The sequence below is a fragment of the Astatotilapia calliptera genome, chromosome 14 (genome assembly GCF_964374335.1).
Source record: "Astatotilapia calliptera chromosome 14, fAstCal68.1, whole genome shotgun sequence".
Taxonomy (NCBI): Eukaryota; Metazoa; Chordata; class Actinopteri; order Cichliformes; family Cichlidae; genus Astatotilapia; species Astatotilapia calliptera.
The window spans coordinates 17,754,868-17,772,835 of NC_137435.1; the positions used below are offsets into that span (position 1 = coordinate 17,754,868).

The following is a 17,968-nucleotide window of genomic DNA, read 5'->3' on the forward strand; positions in this document are numbered from 1 at the left end:
CGCCTTTATTCAACCTGGCCTTTAATCCAAAGCCTATTGATTTAACTGCCATTTTCATTTTCTTAAACACTTTGCCTCTCTATTGTCTTCTATATTAGTTAGCTCAGCTCTTTTTTCCTCCACCTGCTGCCCACCTCTGTTGCTCCCCTCTTATCATTTCCCTGGATGAGAGCAGTTTATCTGGTGCCCTCTGAACTCTAAAATTAATCGTGCACCTCTGTAACGTCAAAGCGAGCAGTAACACAGAAATAAAGAACGAAAGTAGGGGCTGTGGAGTAGAAAATATAATATTGGGAATAATTACATCACATCTACTATCAAATAAAAACACATGACATGTGCAGCAAGATTACAGTCCTTTATGGCGTAGTGTGTTACCAATGGTATTCTTGGTGACTGCAGTCCCAAAATGCCTTTAGATCACTAACAAGCTTCTGCTGTGTAGTTTTCTCATGATTATTCTCACCCCATGAGGCAAGATCGGGCTCACACAGATTGGCTTGCCAGTCTGTGTGGCTGGGTCTGGGATCAATTACTTATTTATATATATACAAATTTATAGACAAATCAGTGTATAACTTTCATGTAATGTGCATTTGTCCTGGATTTTTTTGTCTCTCTTCATTAAAACAAAACTTCCATAAAAATTAGAGACTGTTCATTTCTTTGTAAGTGAGCAAACTTATAAATTCAGCAGGGGAGCAAATAATTATTTCCTCCATTGTATAGCAAACGTAATGCAGTAAGAAGATGATGGGGCATGTAAAGCAAAACATCCTTTAAAAATGCTTATTTTTAGTTCATGAGTGGTGCAGTGGGGTGAAGAATAGTCGGAGAGAAAACGAGTGGTTTGTAGAGCAGCACCACTCTAACAGCGGATGTATCCTAATAGTTCCTGAGAGAGAGGACAGAAGCAGGGGAAAATAAACAGGAAAAAGAGGGCACTGTTTGTTTCTTCCACCAAACAAAAGTCGGTCAAAAGATTACTTCACAAATTTAGCATTGAACCTCGATGAAATTATCAAACTTAAATTTTGAGGGTCTTTTATCAACAGTGGGCACTTCCACTAATCATGGGTCTCCCTTTCATATCGAGGGACTCACCTTTGGCAGCTGGCTCCACAGTGACCTTTTCGCTGAAGTTACCTCGGCCTGCAGTGGTGACGGCTGCAGCCCAGATCAGGTACTGCTGGCGGTGGTTGAGGTGTGTGATTCGATAAAACAGCAGCTCTGGATTAGCTTCATACTCACTTGGGAGCTAGAGAAAAATGAAATGAGAAGAGACATTGTTGATTTGGAAGAACAAACTTGATAATGTCCGAAAAATCATTTCACTTGATTAAAACTGTTCGACTACCTCTTACTGCAATTATCTAATCAGCCAATGGCACAACTTAATGCATTTAGATATGTAGACATGGTCAAGAAGACCTCCTGAAATTCAAAAGTGAGCATCAGAATGGGGACTCTGAAAGTTATATGGTTGTTGGTGCCAGACAAGCTGGTCTGATGATTTCAGAAACTGCTGATCTACTGGAAAGGCGATGGTGTAATGGTGCGGGCTATTTTCTTTGCACACTTTTTATCCTTTTGTACCAACTGAGTACCGTTTAACAACACAGTCTAGCTGAGTGTTGTGGTTGACCGTGTCCATCCCTTTATGACCATCGTGTACCCATCATCTGATGGCTGCTTCCAGCAGGATAGAGTGCCATGTCACAAAGCTCAGATAATCTCAAACTGGTTTCACTGTACTCGACTGGCCTCCACAGTCACCAGATCTCAATCCAATAGAGCACTTATGGGAAGCGATAGAACAGGAGATTCACATCATAGATGTGCAGCTGACAAATATGCAGCAACTGTGTGATTATGTCAATACGCACCAAAATCTCTGAGGAATGTTTCCAGCACCTTTTTGACTCTATGAAGAATTAAAGTCGTTTGAAGTCCAAAAAAGTGCACAATGAGATAAAATGGGCAATTACAATAAAAAGAGTCTGGATTGGTTTGGAAACATGTAGCACTTTAACGGTACCTTTTCAAAATTAAAAAGAAAATGTTTTATAGCATTTCTCCGAAAATTTTAAGTATATTCAAGGTAGCATAAGATAAAATTTTGGGGATTCCAAATACAAGATTGTTTGGAGAGGCTGGAGTGATGTGATGAACTGAGTGAACATCATTTTAACGTGAACCAATTATTTTCTTCCTCATTTTGTATCAGTAAAACAGAGACTAAGATGGGCTAAAAGTTAGAGAGGTTCTGAGGCTTATCATAATGTGGTAAGGCAAAACGGTATGAAAGGATGACGCTGGAGGGAGGGAGGGAAGGAAGGCAAGCGATGCTTGAGGAGAGAGAGGCGAGAGGGTTGGATTGGGGGAGTGAATCCCACTCCCTCGCCTTCTCCGTTCTCCTCGGGGAGGGCAAACAGAGATATGAGAGAGGAAGACAATAGGGGACAGACAAATGAGTCAGTCAGAGATATCATGAACAGTCATACACTAATGAGGCCTATCTACTGCAGGCATCAGCAGTGATGGAGAGGAGAGGAGAGGAAAGTAACACAAACAGACAGAGGAAGAGGAATGGTTACCCACAAGCAGTATGAATACACACCAATACATATGCATGAATGTACTGAAACACAGGCACACACACACACACACACACACACACATAGAGCCGCATACATGACCTGGAGGTGGATGTGTAATTGCAGTGTGTTTAACCCAGCCATGTGTCTCCTGTCTAGACATATACGCATCACTGTCCCCTTAACACACACACACACACACACACACACACACACACACACACACACACACACACACACACACACACACACAGAATCTTTCATTTTTACTGCCTGCCAATCGCTATTCACCTACCCACCAATTATACCTGTATTTCCTCAACTCCTACTCTTCACCTACTCCTCAGGTATCCCAGCAGTCAGCTATATATACACACACCTGCAACTCTGGCTGTTGCTGTGCTGCTGGCCTCAAGTAATAAATAGTATGGAAAAAAAGAAAGAAAGAAAGAAACAATCAAAAATCAAAAATTCAACACACACACATACACTGCACTGTAAGGCAGCACCTAACATTCACTCGGCACCCTCTAAATCATATTTTACTACACCCAAGCTTGACACCGTCTTACATTTGTGACTGACAGGCACACATACACGGATGAAATGAAGACTGCGATACAAGTGTCAGATAGCATGAACAGTCAGCGAATGTGCCAGACCAGTAAAACCTGCGAAGACACTGCAGCGTTACTGAGCTCTGTCCTAGCCTGCTGGGTTGTTGTCTGCAGAACGGTTTATTCTGTGCAAACAGATTCCAGTATTCATGTTGTTTTTCACATTTATGAGCAGGTTGCCATGAAGGAATCCACTGAGCTTTTTATTACTTCACTATGTTCCCTGTTCATCATCCATTCCTCTTGCCTGTGACGCTCTCTCTATTTTTCTCTCTGACTATTCTTCACCCCACTGCACCATCCTTCTGTGCACCCCCGATGCCATCACTGTTCTTCATTTCTTTATCTTTACATTTGTCTGTCATCTGTGGGCCCACTCCTTGCTTTTTCCTGCATCTATCCACCAATATACCCCCCCCCCCTCCCTTCTATTTTACATTGTTTTAGCCCCCCGCCCTACTCTCACATACGCATCAATATCTTCTTCTGCACATTTGTCTCTATACTCTCCACTGCAAGCTGAAGCATGGATGGAGAGATGGATAGATAGAGGGTGGGATGGATGTATGGGTGGGTGGGTAGATGCTAGGAGGAAGGGAGGGAGGGAAGAGTGACAGAGTGTGTGTTGCTGTAACGGATATTAAAATATTCCTCCGGCATGGAAATAGCGGTGATCCGGGGAACGATAGAGCGAGATAATGAAAAGAGGAACAAAAGTACTCCCCGCGCGGTGTGTCTGACCCCCCCATCCCTCCTTCCTTCTCTCCAGTCGCACTCATTTACATAGTAATCATGCCGAACTCTGCATGGGGGCTTCAGAAAGAGATAGATAGATAGATAGATAGATAGATAGATAGATAGATAGATAGATAGATAGATAGATAGATAGATAGATAGATAGATAGATAGATAGATAGATAGATAGATAGATAGATAGATAGATAGATAGATAGATAGAGATAACGTGTGAGTGATTTATGAATGAAGGACATTAAGGAAAAGATGTAAATTTCTCAAAGGGAACATTTATATAGTACATGTGTATGCATGCGTGTGTGTGTTCAAGATTGCAAGCAGGTTATATTTCTTGCTTTAAATTCACACTGTTATAGAAACATGAGTTGCATATATGTATGTACCTCTATATCGCTCATGTAATACATTTATGAGTGCGTTTCTGTGTGCGTATGTGTGTGTGTGTGTGTGTGTGTGTGCGTCTAAGCTAGAGTGTGTATTTGCTCTTGGCTTGTTTTCTGCCCTCGTTGATGAACAGATGAGGTTGTCCTGGCAACGTGATGAGACGCAGATATGTAAATGAGGCTGGAGGGTGAGTTTGCACGCACACACACTGCAGAATGAGGAGAGCTCATTTCACACACGTATCTCGCTGAGACTGCAGCACTAGACCACACACAAAAACACACCCCAACACACACACCTACACACACACACACACACACACACACACACACACACACACACACACGCAAATGCTGTAATTAAGTCAAATGAGTTTTATCTCAGCAACATATAAAATGTTTAACAGAAGCTATTTTCTGCATAGAAAATAGGGTCTTGTCCCCTTCACTTTTCCACTTTAATTCATTTGTTTATCGTGAAACTCTCTGCGCCCCTCTTGTAACTTACCGGTTGGCCTGACCCGGGGCTGGAGCAGTAAATGGTGTACTTGCGGATGATTCCATTTGGCTTGTGAGGGGGCAACCACGACACTACGACACTGCTGGCAGAGGAGGGCACAGCTTTGATGCCAGCTGGGGGTCCAGGGTCTAAAAAGAAAGAAATGGAGGGCTGAGTAAAATGTGAACCACTTATATTTCAATGTGGTTACAGTAAACGGGAAGTAGTTTTCCCTTTCATCTTTATTATTTGCAGTAAATTGAACATCTTTGGGTTTTAGACTATTAGTTTGACAAAACAAGCAGTCAGAAATTCAATTCAACTTTCTTTTACACATCATAATAACAGCTATCTCGAAGTGCTTGTTAATATTATTAGGTAAAACCCTACAATATTAGAGAGAGAACTCCAGTGATCAATAGCCTGGCTTATGGGAAAATACAAAAGGAATATTTCAGTATTTTCTGCCATTTAATAGAGCACAGATAATGATGTTAAGAACATGACTAGCGGTATACCAGCTGCTCTATATGCATACTGGCCTGCATATAGTAGTGTATTATTATACATTCTAAAAATCTATTGGTTCTTTATTATCATTTATAAAGCCCTAAAAAAGGCCTTATGCTGCATGACTGTAGTCCTCAACCTCTTCCCAAATAAAGATTTCTCCTCATCAGCCCCACTAAGTATGAAACTACTGGTGAATTAATTAATTTAAGACCTCACTTCATTATAAACAACATCTTATGAGAAAGTCTTCATTTGGACACTAGTGACACCTGTAGCTTTACATACATTTAGAACAGACAATATGCCTTAAGTTCCATAAAGAGAAAATGATTATTCTCTCTTTACTATCACCATTTAAGGCTCATACTGAGCAAAAAAATTAAAAATGCATGATCTATAACAACAATGTATGATATGACCAACAACTCCCTTACTCAGTGATGTCCAGAAATTAGGCTGTTTTTGATGGAAATTTGTATTTGGCCGAGCACCAGCAGAATATGACATTAGGATTTATTAATATGAGAGGTATTTGTGCAATACTTAAATATTATTAAGAGATATGAGTTCATTTAGAGTCAAAGGTCAGAAAATCCTGAGAGAACTTGACAACATTGGAATTTATACCAAAATAGTATTTTTAACATAAAACCCACAAATGAAGACATGTAACCACACATTCAAAGAGCCAAATACTGTGGTCCCCTAGATATAAGGCTGAAAAATTAATCCCGGTCTTCAATATTCTTATGCTTGCTGTCTTCTATGTTTATTCATGTAAGAGACAGAGGCAGAGAACGACAGACTGAGAACTGGCTGTTTGCACAATTGCACAGCAAACACTTTTCCATGTGCTGCGGCCAGAACCGAGGGCAAAGGGAAAATACAGAAAACGCTGAGCGTTTGTGAAGAGGTTGCCCCTGGACACAGTGTCAACCCGCATCAGGGAAAAAAGACACACTCAGTTTGCCCCTGATAAACACGCACACTCTCACACACGCACACACAAAGACTAACACAATAGACATATTTGAATAGCAATTGCAGTGGGGCCAGCTCATAAAATGGAGATATGGTGGTGAAAAGAGAATAAAGGCCTTTTCTGAAACGACACATCTTAGAATCATCTGCTCCCCTCTCTTTCCTGCACTCCCTCTCTCCCTCATTTTCTTCATCTCCAGACGCCTGCCTTCTCCTCTGCCTGGCCCCAGGGAGGTGGAGGAGAGGCGGATACGGATGTAATCCACAGCACCGCCAGTGTAAGCACAAAATTAATTCTCTCTAAGCCACAAAGAATTAATCCCTCTCCTTGTGCTGGGTGCCAGGGTAGACTTGCACACAAACAATAGCGCATGTACACACACATGCACTCGTGCATGCACGCCAACACAAAGCCATATACACCTGCAAACAGACAGACTTAACCCCCAACCCATCTCCACACACACACACCTCCAGATACCCGCATGCACATACTGACACCCTTAGGGTCCTTAACCACACACACACTTTTTGGCTTCTTAATTCTCATTAGCACTGGTAATGGCACATCAGAGCACAAAGAGGTTTTAATCAGCAACCTCAGCCTTACAAAGACCCCCTCTACCCCCGCTGGCTCTCTGCCTCCCACATTGCTGCCTAAACCAAGAAAAAGAAACAAAAAACCTTAAACCTGCCCCAAAGATGTGAGGAAAGTAAATGACTCCTCCTGACTGGAGGTCAGTTCTTCACTTAGTTTATCTGTTTGGTCAGAGCTAGTAAAATACAGACTCACAGTCCTCACGGGTTTGGATATAAAGGACGTTGCTCCGGACGCCATCCCCAGCCTGGGTGTAGGCCAGCACTTGGATGCTGTAGTTAGTAAACTTTTCAAGGCCTCTCAGCTCCACTTGCTCTTTGGTGGTTGTGATGTTCTGCATTTCACCCCACTCTGTTAGACAATAGGACAGAGAGAAGATTAGAATGCAAACCTGAGACATTTAGTGATCGCAATTTAACCTGGATATAACAAAACAAACTCAACACACCTCCGTCTGGGAAAACAGCCCAAAAAACAACACGATATCCCTTCAATACACCGTGAAGTGTCAGTCTTGGAGGCTCAGCCCATGTGATAACTGCTTCGTCAGATGTTACAGAAATGGCTCGCACATTCTGAGGAGGCTGACTGGGTACTAAAGACAAAGACAGAGGACAAAAGGTCAGATGAGTTATCCAAGCTGTGAATCGTCAGGTATTTAAATATGTAGTGCACCTTTTCAGTAATGAAGGTCTGATCATTGAATGTTGGAAAAACAACTAATTTGACTGATTGCACTACAAAGATAAAATGCGGAAAATCCAGGAATTATTTACTCTTAAATATGTGGTTTATCATTAGAAGATAGATTTCTTTCCATGCTGTGGAACTGGATTACATTAGGGGAGCGGTTCTAAAACTTTTGTTGTCATGTCCCAGTTCAGAAACTGAAAAATAATTCATGTCCTTCACAACACAAATTTCACATTTTATTTTATGGAGTAACCATAAACCAAGTTGAGTTTGACTTAAATAAAGGCCACTGTAACAGCATGAATAAACACTTTTTTCCCTGAAAAAATCATATTGCTTAACTTATTTTCATTCCATGCTTTCTGTCCAAATGCCACAGTGCTCAATGAACTTAAGAAAGCTAATGGAGATGTAGATTTTTGAACTTGTGTGTGTGTATATATATATATATATATATATATATATATATATATATATATATATATATATATACATACATACATACATACATACATACATATATATGTTTCATAACAGCAGGGTGCAAGATGCTAGCAGGCAGGGCATACATGGAGCGCCATAACCAAGTGGCCGGCATAGTGTACAGGAACATCTGTGCCAAGTATAACCTGGAAGTCCCGAGGTCAAAATGGGAGATGCCCCCAAGGGTGGTGGAGAATGACCGAGCTAAGATCCTGTGGGACTTCCAGATACAGACGGACAAAATGGTGGTGGCTAACCAACCATAGTGTTGGTAGAGAAACAGAAGAAGACGGCCATAGTAATTGATGTAGCGGTCAAGAATGACAGAAACATCAGAAAGAAGGAACACAAGAAGCTCAAGAAATATCAAGGGCTCAGAGAAGAGCTCGAGAAGTTGTGGAGGCTGAAGGTAACAGTGGTCCCAGTGGTAATCGGAGCACTAGGTGCGGTGACTCCCAAGCTAGGCGAGTGGCTCCAGCAGATCCCAGGAACAACATCGGAGCTCTCTGTCCAGAAGAGTGCAGTCCTAGGAACAGCTAAGATACTGCGCAGGACCCTCAAGCTCCCAGGCCTCTGGTAGAGGACCCAAGATGAAGGATTGACTGCCCGCAGGGGCGAGCGGGGAATTTTTTTTTATGTTTTGAAAAATATATTTCATATATTTTTCAGTTCAACTATTTTGAAAAACCAGTGTCGCCATTAGATTTCTAAAGTTCATTGAGGTTATATGGATATTGAGTTTTCAGGGGTATCTGCAGCCTGAAGTTAAACATTGTGCAGATTATTTTTAAATAAAGATATGACTTTGGTAGTTAGTTTATTAATAAATCTATTAACAGACCTTCCTGAAACTCTAAAATACATTTCCATATCAAACTTAAAGTGAGTAAACAGGTGATAGATGAAAGGCCATGCCATGTGTCAAGCCTGATGTATAGGACCATTTCTCTTTCTCTGTACAAGCCTCCCTCTGTCTCTGCCAGTCCAGGTGTCCTTTCTATTGGCTACCACTGACCACGAGTCATTCAGGCTTTGAATAAAGACCACTGTTGAAGATGAACAGAAGTCAACTTGTGAGAGAAGGAAGCGCAGGAAGAGAGGAAGAGTGCTGACTGAAAGACAGTGTAATGAAAGAGAAGGATTGGGCCAAGTCCACCAGGGAATTTCTCTGCAGCTGGTGAAGAGAAAGGAGGAGGGAGGAGGATGGAGGACTGGAGGGAAAGGAGAAAGGAGGATCAGAAAACTAAAACATGGTTTTGCATGAATAAAAACTTTAGCTTCCATATCCAAATAATGAGAATGCAACCAAACACAACCCCATTCCCACCTTTACCAGAAGCAAAATAAGACTAAAAATGTGATCAAGAAGGTTAGTGGGTTCAAATGGGTGTCTCTAATAGGGCTTGCTTATACAGATATTTTAAAATAAAAAAACAAAACAAATGAACAAAATAAACCTTACATAAATGACTGCATTAATTTGGGGAAAATAACAATGATGAACTCGGGCTATAGGGAGGAGGACACGCGGGTGATGGGCAGAGGAAGAAGGGAGGAAGAGAGTTAAAAGCAAGGGGAGCAAGGGAAGGGCAGAAAAAGATGAAAAGAGGGATCAGGGAGACAATGCGCTCAGCTGTGGATAATTACAGCAGGAAGCTAGCACAGGGAAAGAGAGAGAGACAAACAGAGAGACAAGCTAATTATAATTATTTTTAGTATGCTTGTTGTTATCACTATTATCATAATGGCCATCAATATCACTGTCGCCACGGTGACAGCCACAGGAAAGAACTGGAGGGCTCTGTCTCTTCTAGACCAATGAGGCTAAGCCAACTGTTCACTGGAAGGACGAATGTGTATGTGATTGGTGTATGTGTGTTTGTTTGTACGTGGTACAAACATGCAAATGTAGATAAACGGAGATTGAGAGAGATAGTATGTAACAAAGATGGCTGTCTGCATTTAGCATGAAGATGAACTGCCCAATGCTAAAGAAACAAAGAGTGAGAAAAGACAAATGAGAACACAAGAAGTGCGACAGATGCAGCCGCCTAGTCCAAAAACTGGAGGCAATGCATCAACCTTAATTCTTTCGAATGGATAAAAGCGAAAAGAAGTCCGTATAGATGTCTATAAGAAAATTATAATACTTCACCTTGTATGTTGTCAGTAAACAGTTTGATCTTAATTGCATATCTTAATTTAATTTGATGTGGTGTTTAACTTTTTTTAATTATGGTCAAAAAGATGATATAGCAGGATATGATTTGCCTACCTAAATAGTGACTGCCATAATGCTAATTATGAGTATAACAACTGTCAACTTGTCGTGACTTTCATTTGTTTTATCAGCAGCCAAAAGTCAATACAGTCGGCATAGAAACCAATGCTTAATATAAAAAAAAATAATTCATAAATAAATGATAAAAGAATTTTTTTAAGAAGGTGTCTGCCCTTGCAATATAAAGTTTAGCCCTTGAATGTCAGGTTGAAAAGCTAAATGGATCAAATTCAATCACAGGACAATAAACAAGGACAAGGATTCATTGCTCTATTGTGATTGCGCCATCAGTTTACTACACCAGCCTCTTCCATCTTTCCCAAACTGCTTTTAAGCTCGTGTTGCACATTTTTGTCTTTTTGTTGGTCAATTTTTGTCATCAGTTGTTTCCCCCCCAAAAGTATCAACAAATCTCTAATGTGTTTGTTTGGTAAACTATGAATCTTGTGCAACACTTTCCAGCCTAAGAAGAGGGTTTTGCTCTCTAAGTGCTTTTTGTGTTTTAGTCATTCATCCATTCAGCATTAACTCTTCTACCCAATAATGATCGGGACGTATTGCAGTATATACACTCTGTCTACACTCACTTTACATGAATCACAGAGGTTATCTGTGTAGATGGTATTTATAAGGGATTGGAATTTCAACAGCCAATATTCAGTCTTGCTGAGGCAACAGAGCGAATGTAGTAATTTGAGGTTATACAGCATGGCATGATTTGAAAGAGACCAGACTGCAAAAGCAAAAAGTACAATGGCATGAGAAATAGTGCAGAGGCTGATATTTCATATGACTGACTTTGTCCTTTTCCACTGCACATTTGCACTTATTTGTTTTATTTGTTCCAATATTGCTACAGGTCATAAAGGTAGCCAACATTTACCTTATTATACAGTCCTACAGACTGTCCTACAATCCCTTTACACGTATGTTGACACAGTTGTGTATTGCTCACCATCTTCTAGTGTTGTAGCATTGATCTCTGAGCTGGAAGGTCCTGTGCCTGCTCTGTTGAAAGCTTGGACAACCACCCCATACTGGGCAAACTTCTTCAGGTTGTCCAGTGTGTAGACCTCACTGTCTCCAGTGGCCTTCATCTCCACGATGCTGTACTGCCCATTACTACCTGGGCCATTTTCTCTGTAACCGATTTGGTAACCGCGGATGACACCGTTCTGCAGCTCCTTCCTTGGAGCCTAAAGGTTTCCATTTGAAAAAATGTTCTCACATTAGAATCAATATTCATATTGCTAGATTGTGTAATGACATTGACACCTCCACACATACATTAAGATGAAAAATAAGTTAATCTGAAGAAATAATGATAAAATAATATAAGGCAAAGCTGGTCAGGAGACAGATCCTTGAAATGCATTACCTTCCATGTGACCCTGATACTCTGAGATGTCACAGGCTGCAGGATGACATCCATTGGAGGACCATCAGGCTCTATAACAAGAGAGACAATGGGACTGAGTGGAGGCATTGCACTAATGTCAGAAAAACATTATGCAACATTAACATTTCCACGTTTCGTACTTTTTCTTGAATATTTAGATCAAAAGAGGTTTCTTTCAGTTTTATTGAGACTAGCATTCAAAATGATTAGTCAAGGACAGATGTCAGAGTCATAACAGATTCAAACGCTAATTGCTCATACAACAAGCAAAAAATAAAATATTTGCCTACATTCACGCGAGTAGAAAGCAGTGCTGTCAAAAGACTTACGTGCTTCCTCTGTGCTGATAGTGAGTTCCTTACTAGCCTCGCTTTTGCCTATAGCATTGTAGGAGTACATGCGGATACTGTAAACAGATGCAGGATGAAGATCCACTATGTTGGCCTGGTTGTTGGTTGGAGAGATATTTCGGGTGGCATGCTTTAGTTCCCAGGAATCTGACAAAACAGGAAAAAATAACACATTTTACTACTTCAACACTTTGGATGGACATGGGAAGTTGGGAATGCTATTGGCATTCAGTTTAAAATAGCTTCAAATAAAGAGGCTCAAATAAAACAAGCACAAACAACCTAGCAATTTTCAGTGTAGAATATACTGCTACTTTTAGGGTCTTTTGCAATACTTTAATAAAATAAATCACCGACTTGACTTTTACTCACCTGTTTTGTTCTTGTATTCGATATCGTATGATGTAATTACGCTGTTCCCATCAAATCTCTGTGTCCACCTGAGATTCATGCTACGATCTTTCACTTCTCGCACCTCTAGCTCTGGAGGGTCTGGAGGCTCTGAGGTTTAAAATTAGACAAAGTGAGCAAAAGGAGGCAAGAAAAAGGAGGGAAAAAAGGACCACATGAAAGACAAGTTCAAAGGTGAAGAAAGAAGAGCGTAGTTTTGTAGCTTTTATGGTATTAAAGTGAGGATGGTACAGTACATGCTTTTGCACATGGACGCTTACCTTGCACAGTGAGCTGGATAAGGCCTCGTCCCTCTCCGTAAGAGTTGATGGCATGACAAGAGAAGAAGACTGAATCCTCACGCTCTGCTGGCTTGAGCTCAAGTGAGAAAGGCACAAAGAAAAAAATGTCAACGAGAGAAACAACTCTATGTCTGCATAGACAAATTGTGCAAAGCTTTGTGATGAAGAAGCGCCTCGGTGAAAGTTTTTGCTTGACCATGTTTTGTTTGGTATTTAGGCGACTCTGTTCACCTCACTGAAAGGTGTAACAGACACCTGTACACTCGGCACCCACTGCAGTTTGAGTGCCAAGAATTAGTTTTTGCCTAAAAAACATTTGGTTGGTGTGTGAGGTACACATACACCGACAAAACATACAAAACACTTGATCATCGCTGAGGTTGTGACACTCTCTGAATTCAGTGAACACAAAGTTGCTCCTCATTTATGCGTCTCCCTCCATTACCTTTTGTTAATATCTGAAAAACATGGCATCAGCAGGCTAAAGAAGCTCCGTGCTTTCATTTGAGCCTGGCCAGTGCAGAATTTCCGTTTTAAATGAATTAGGAGACAACCCGTGGCTGCTATGACTGCCACGGTATGTTAGAGGAAAATTAAGACATAGAGATATTGAGAATTAGAATTTCTGTTTTGAATCTGGGATAATAAAGTATATCTAATCTTGTATTCTGATGAATTAATTTAATAATAAATTAATCTCTCTAACTGTTTGCTAAATTTGTGGCCAGCACAATTTGAATTTCTAACAACCCCAAACACACAAACTGGTTTTGCTATCTTCTTTCTAATCTTAACGCTATGAAGCACAGACAAGGAAGGTACAAAAGTTGACACTGTACCAAATAGTTTGCTTTGCGTGGTGAAAGTTACAGCTGTTTTCACACGTGAACTCTGGAATATCTGGCAAATCACCGTGTGATTTTCTGTTTTGGACTGTGTCTGAAGTTGCACCTTCTGATCGGTTAACTGCTAATTTTATGGCAGGGAGCTAGGAGGACAAAGACCGTTTAATGTCTAAATGAAGTCTGTCATTAGTGTTCACACGTACAATGCTGTCGGGTAATATGTTGAAAAATTCAGGGTAGTAGTCTGGGTGTGAAAAAGTAAATCAAAAGAAAAGATTTAAAGCTCATGCATCTGTCAACTGAATAAGAGTCGGTGAGACATTAATGTCTCATTTCATCAGAAATGATCTAGATCTTCTACTATATATAAGTCTTTTTTTTTTTTTACCTTGAGTGTTGACAGCACCTCATCAGTCTTTTCATTGGGACTGGTGGTAATGGAGTATCGGGGGTTGCGATCGGGGTCGATGACGGTGTCACCCCTTTCCCAGCGGATGATGATGGGCCATTCTCCCCTGGCTGTGCAGTTCAACTCCTTCAAGTGACCCTTCTTAGCCATGGTGGTGTTGGGGTGACTGGTGATCATTGCTGGGACTGGAAGGAGACGGGAAATGGAGTGTGAGATGAAGAGAAGGCAAGAATAAATGGGGTGAAGCAGGCAGAAATGGTAACAGTAAACAGATTGATGAGAGGGATGTCAGATGACAGAAGCAGATAAAAGAGGGGAGAGGGAGGAAGGAAAAGAAAGAGTAAGTGGATAATAAGCAGGGTTTAAGTGGAAAAGCAGAAAGAAGGGAAATAGCAGAGAGGAGAAAGGTGGGATAACTGGCAGTTGAAAAAGGTGGAGTTCAGAGTAGCCAAGTTCCATTGCAGTAAAGTAATGAAGAGCTGTGGTCAATGAGGTAAAGTCAATAAACCTCCTTCCTCATTCCCCAATAGTTAACACTGGGGTCTAGGTGAATGAAGAGGCAAAAACGATACACTCTACCTTTCGTGTACACTCTATACACAAAATCCCTTTACACACTCAATCTTCTCTCCCCAACAGACACACGGGCACACGCACTCATTTACACACACAAAATATCGATCTGAGGAGGCTTCTGCTGTTTTGTTTTCATCACTTATTCATCTCACCCTCCCTCTTTTCCTCTTTTCCTCCCTCTCCGCTGAGTGAAACAGACAGAATTGAGGGAGGCAGAGGAGAGGAACGGTTCAATCAATAACACTAACACCAGAAGGGGAGAGAGAAAGTGAAAGGGAGAGAGAGGGAGAGGGGCAACCCTGTGATAGAAAAACATGATGAAACTAGTAGATAGATTTATGTGCAGCTTGTTATATGTGTCTGCGTGTACAAGTGTCAAAGGGTGCCAGAATATTAAGCCTTGACATCTCTGTCGTGATTACAGATTTTTGGTCAAGGTCAGTGTACTGCATAGTAAAAAATATATTGGCATCATATAACGCTCTACTAGATACTGACAGTCAATGTGTCTGTGTGTGTTTGCATACACATTCTCCATGTGGAGTTTCACATTGCATTACATAGGGTGTTACTGACATCGAGGGCAGGTTGAAGAGATTGATTGCAGATAATGGTTAAGCTCAAAGTCATTTTGATCGTCTGTAGACAGATCCCGAGAGTCAAAAGATCAATCGCTGAGTTGCTTGCTTTGTCAATGTCTACCGCAGATACACACACACACTTTTTTTCATTCTATACCTCATGTTTTTTCACTTATGTCCACAGTCACCTTTGCTCTTCGAGTCTACGATGGTGCATGTATGTGCGCGTACGGTTGAGCCCAAAGAGAGAGTGTTGCGAGCTGGCTCATTGGTTTGACACGGTTAGTGAGTGCATGTGGATGAGGACCGATAAAGAGGGAGTGCTGGAGCATCCCAGATGGCCTCACTGCAGTCGTCTGCGTAGCGAAGAAGTCATACCCTGCTACATTAACCAGTGCAAGTTTGTATACTCACTCTTAACTGTGAGGACCATGCTTTTGCTGATGTCTGAGCCCACGCCGTTGGAGGCCTGACAGAGGTAGAAGCCCCGATCCTCTTCCAGGACATGTCTGATAAGTAAAGAGCCATTATTCATGATCTGAATACGGCCCGTCAGAGGCACAGGGTGGTACTGCTGTGGGTTCCCAATACCCGCTGGACAGAGAGAGAGTGAGCAAAGGAACATGAGATTATGATGTAGTTAACTGCCGGCATATGCATTTTACTTTGCACAGAATAGATATGACAATGTGCAGAGAACAGCTGACGGAGGCACATCACAGTACATAAATAAAGAATTTAGGATCGTATAAAACTCATGTACCTAATGCACCTTTGGCATGCTTCCACATGACCTTAGGAGGAGGGTATCCATCAACAGAACAGTTCAGGATAGCTGACTTCCCATAGATCCCATCCTGGTTATTGGGCTGCACCACAAACCGAGGAGGCACTGGAGAATATTAAACACGAGATTCATATTTCTGTTATTATTTCAATAACCTCTAATGTTTAGTGAGGAAATGGAGATGAGTATGAATTAAAAAAAACAACATATACTAAGAGTTATCCTCAGTTGAAATTTTGATAGTTGATGATGATGGAGAGCACTGTTTAACAAGTTAATCAACTGAAATGAGACTGCAAAGGCCATGGAATGTAATTCATATACATTTTAAACTCATCAAACTATTCAGTCACCGTTTAAAAGTATCCCTGCATCCTCTCATTGTGCAGGTTACACTTTTTACCTTAATATTTCAAGTTGTTCAAAAAAAGGCTTTGTCTGAGGTGACATAGACTTCGCAAAAAATAACCCTTTCTTCGAGTGTTAATGTGCTGATAATTAAAGAGAGAAAAATCAAATGTTATTTGAGGGATGTGGAGATGTCCTGTAATACTTTAAAAATCTTATCTTTTTTGTGTTGTGTTGTGTTTTGAAAAATTTGGCATTAAACCAAAAAGGTATTGGAATATCAAAATTAGAAGTTAAGGATCCAGTGCAAAATCACTTCTGCTGTTTGATTTTTGACCATTTTTATTTCTATCATCCAGGTCCTCCATCTTTATTCAAGTGGAATACCAAATCTCCAAAGTGCTCCTTTTTCCTCCATTTGTCCTTCATCCCTTTCTAAATATCTCTTTCATATTCTCTCTTTTGTGCTCTTTCTTTTCTTACCTGTAACCGTGAGCTGCCTCTCTGTGCTGACAGTGGCAGCATCATTGCTGGCAATGCAGGTGTAGTTGCCATTGTGCTTGAGCGACACCTTCGATATCTGGAGGGAGCTCATGAACTCCTTCGTGTCAATAGTAATGCCCGAAGAGGGCACGATCTCCTGGCCGTCCTTGCGCCATGTGATGCGTATGGGCATGTCCCCAGACGACACCACGCAGGCAATGTACATCAATTTACCGATGGAAGTCGGAGGAAAGTCAAATGGCTGGATCAGTGGAGGAACTGAGACAGGTAGAAAAGACAGAGAAATTGGATGAAAGAGTCCAAAAAATAACCAAAACCAATAAGAGAAATACAAGGTCCAAGGAATAGTGGGAGGGTGAATAGATATGCAGAGACAAATGGGAGAAATAGTGAAATGAAATAAAAGAAGATAAGTAAAAGAGATAGAACGATTGGATGAAAGAGAGTGGAAAATGGAAAAGGCAAGGGTACATAAAAAGGCAAGGACAGGCAGCGGGGTGAAATAAAGGGTATATAGAGAGAAGTCAGTCTAAGGCAAAGAGAGAATGGAAATAAAGAAAAAAATGAATGAAAACAGTTAGAGGGCTGTTTAAATGAGCAGGGTGAGTAAAAGGTGAAGACACAGATTTTAGGCAGATATGAATAAATGAAGTATAGAGAAGAGAGACCGAGTCAGATGTGAAGGCATAGAGAGGATATGGGCAGACAGACAGTTTTGAAGATTCAGGGGCATCTCGAGGACATGGAGTGGGAGAGTGAGTGGTGCAAAGGGAGAAGAGGTGAAATGAGAAAAACAGTGAAGAGATAAAAAAGACTGTGTTAGACTGGGCATGGTTCAGAATCTATCATTTTCAGCTGACAGTCTGATTGGTAAACTAGTGGTCCAACTGTCTGTGAGACTGCGGGAGATCAAAAACATGATTTCTTGAGTCTTTCATCTAAGCCTTCACTCCCAAAAGCTTCTGCAGCCCGGCCTACTAGCCCACTACCCACTCTGCAGCCGCCTGTGCCCCCTACCAACCCCTCCACTCCACCCTACCCTGCCCTGCTAAAACCAGCCCATAATAGCTGCTCTA

General features: G+C 41.2%; 1 protein-coding gene across 1 annotated transcript in view; it reads right to left on the reverse strand.

The window, feature by feature from the left end:
* Window positions 1-17,968, reverse strand: part of dscaml1 (Down syndrome cell adhesion molecule like 1) — a 113,821-nt gene that overhangs the window by 11,931 nt on the left and 83,922 nt on the right. The window contains exons 10-22 of the mRNA XM_026191298.2: window positions 16,872-17,150; window positions 16,017-16,145; window positions 15,668-15,847; window positions 14,076-14,281; window positions 12,822-12,918; window positions 12,523-12,651; window positions 12,130-12,297; window positions 11,780-11,850; window positions 11,357-11,597; window positions 7,393-7,539; window positions 7,140-7,295; window positions 4,862-5,001; window positions 1,105-1,258 (exon numbers count right to left, since the gene is read on the reverse strand). Of these exons, the coding sequence (XP_026047083.1) occupies window positions 1,105-1,258; window positions 4,862-5,001; window positions 7,140-7,295; window positions 7,393-7,539; window positions 11,357-11,597; window positions 11,780-11,850; window positions 12,130-12,297; window positions 12,523-12,651; window positions 12,822-12,918; window positions 14,076-14,281; window positions 15,668-15,847; window positions 16,017-16,145; window positions 16,872-17,150 (2,097 nt within the window). The remainder of the gene's footprint in view (window positions 1-1,104; window positions 1,259-4,861; window positions 5,002-7,139; window positions 7,296-7,392; window positions 7,540-11,356; window positions 11,598-11,779; window positions 11,851-12,129; window positions 12,298-12,522; window positions 12,652-12,821; window positions 12,919-14,075; window positions 14,282-15,667; window positions 15,848-16,016; window positions 16,146-16,871; window positions 17,151-17,968) is intronic.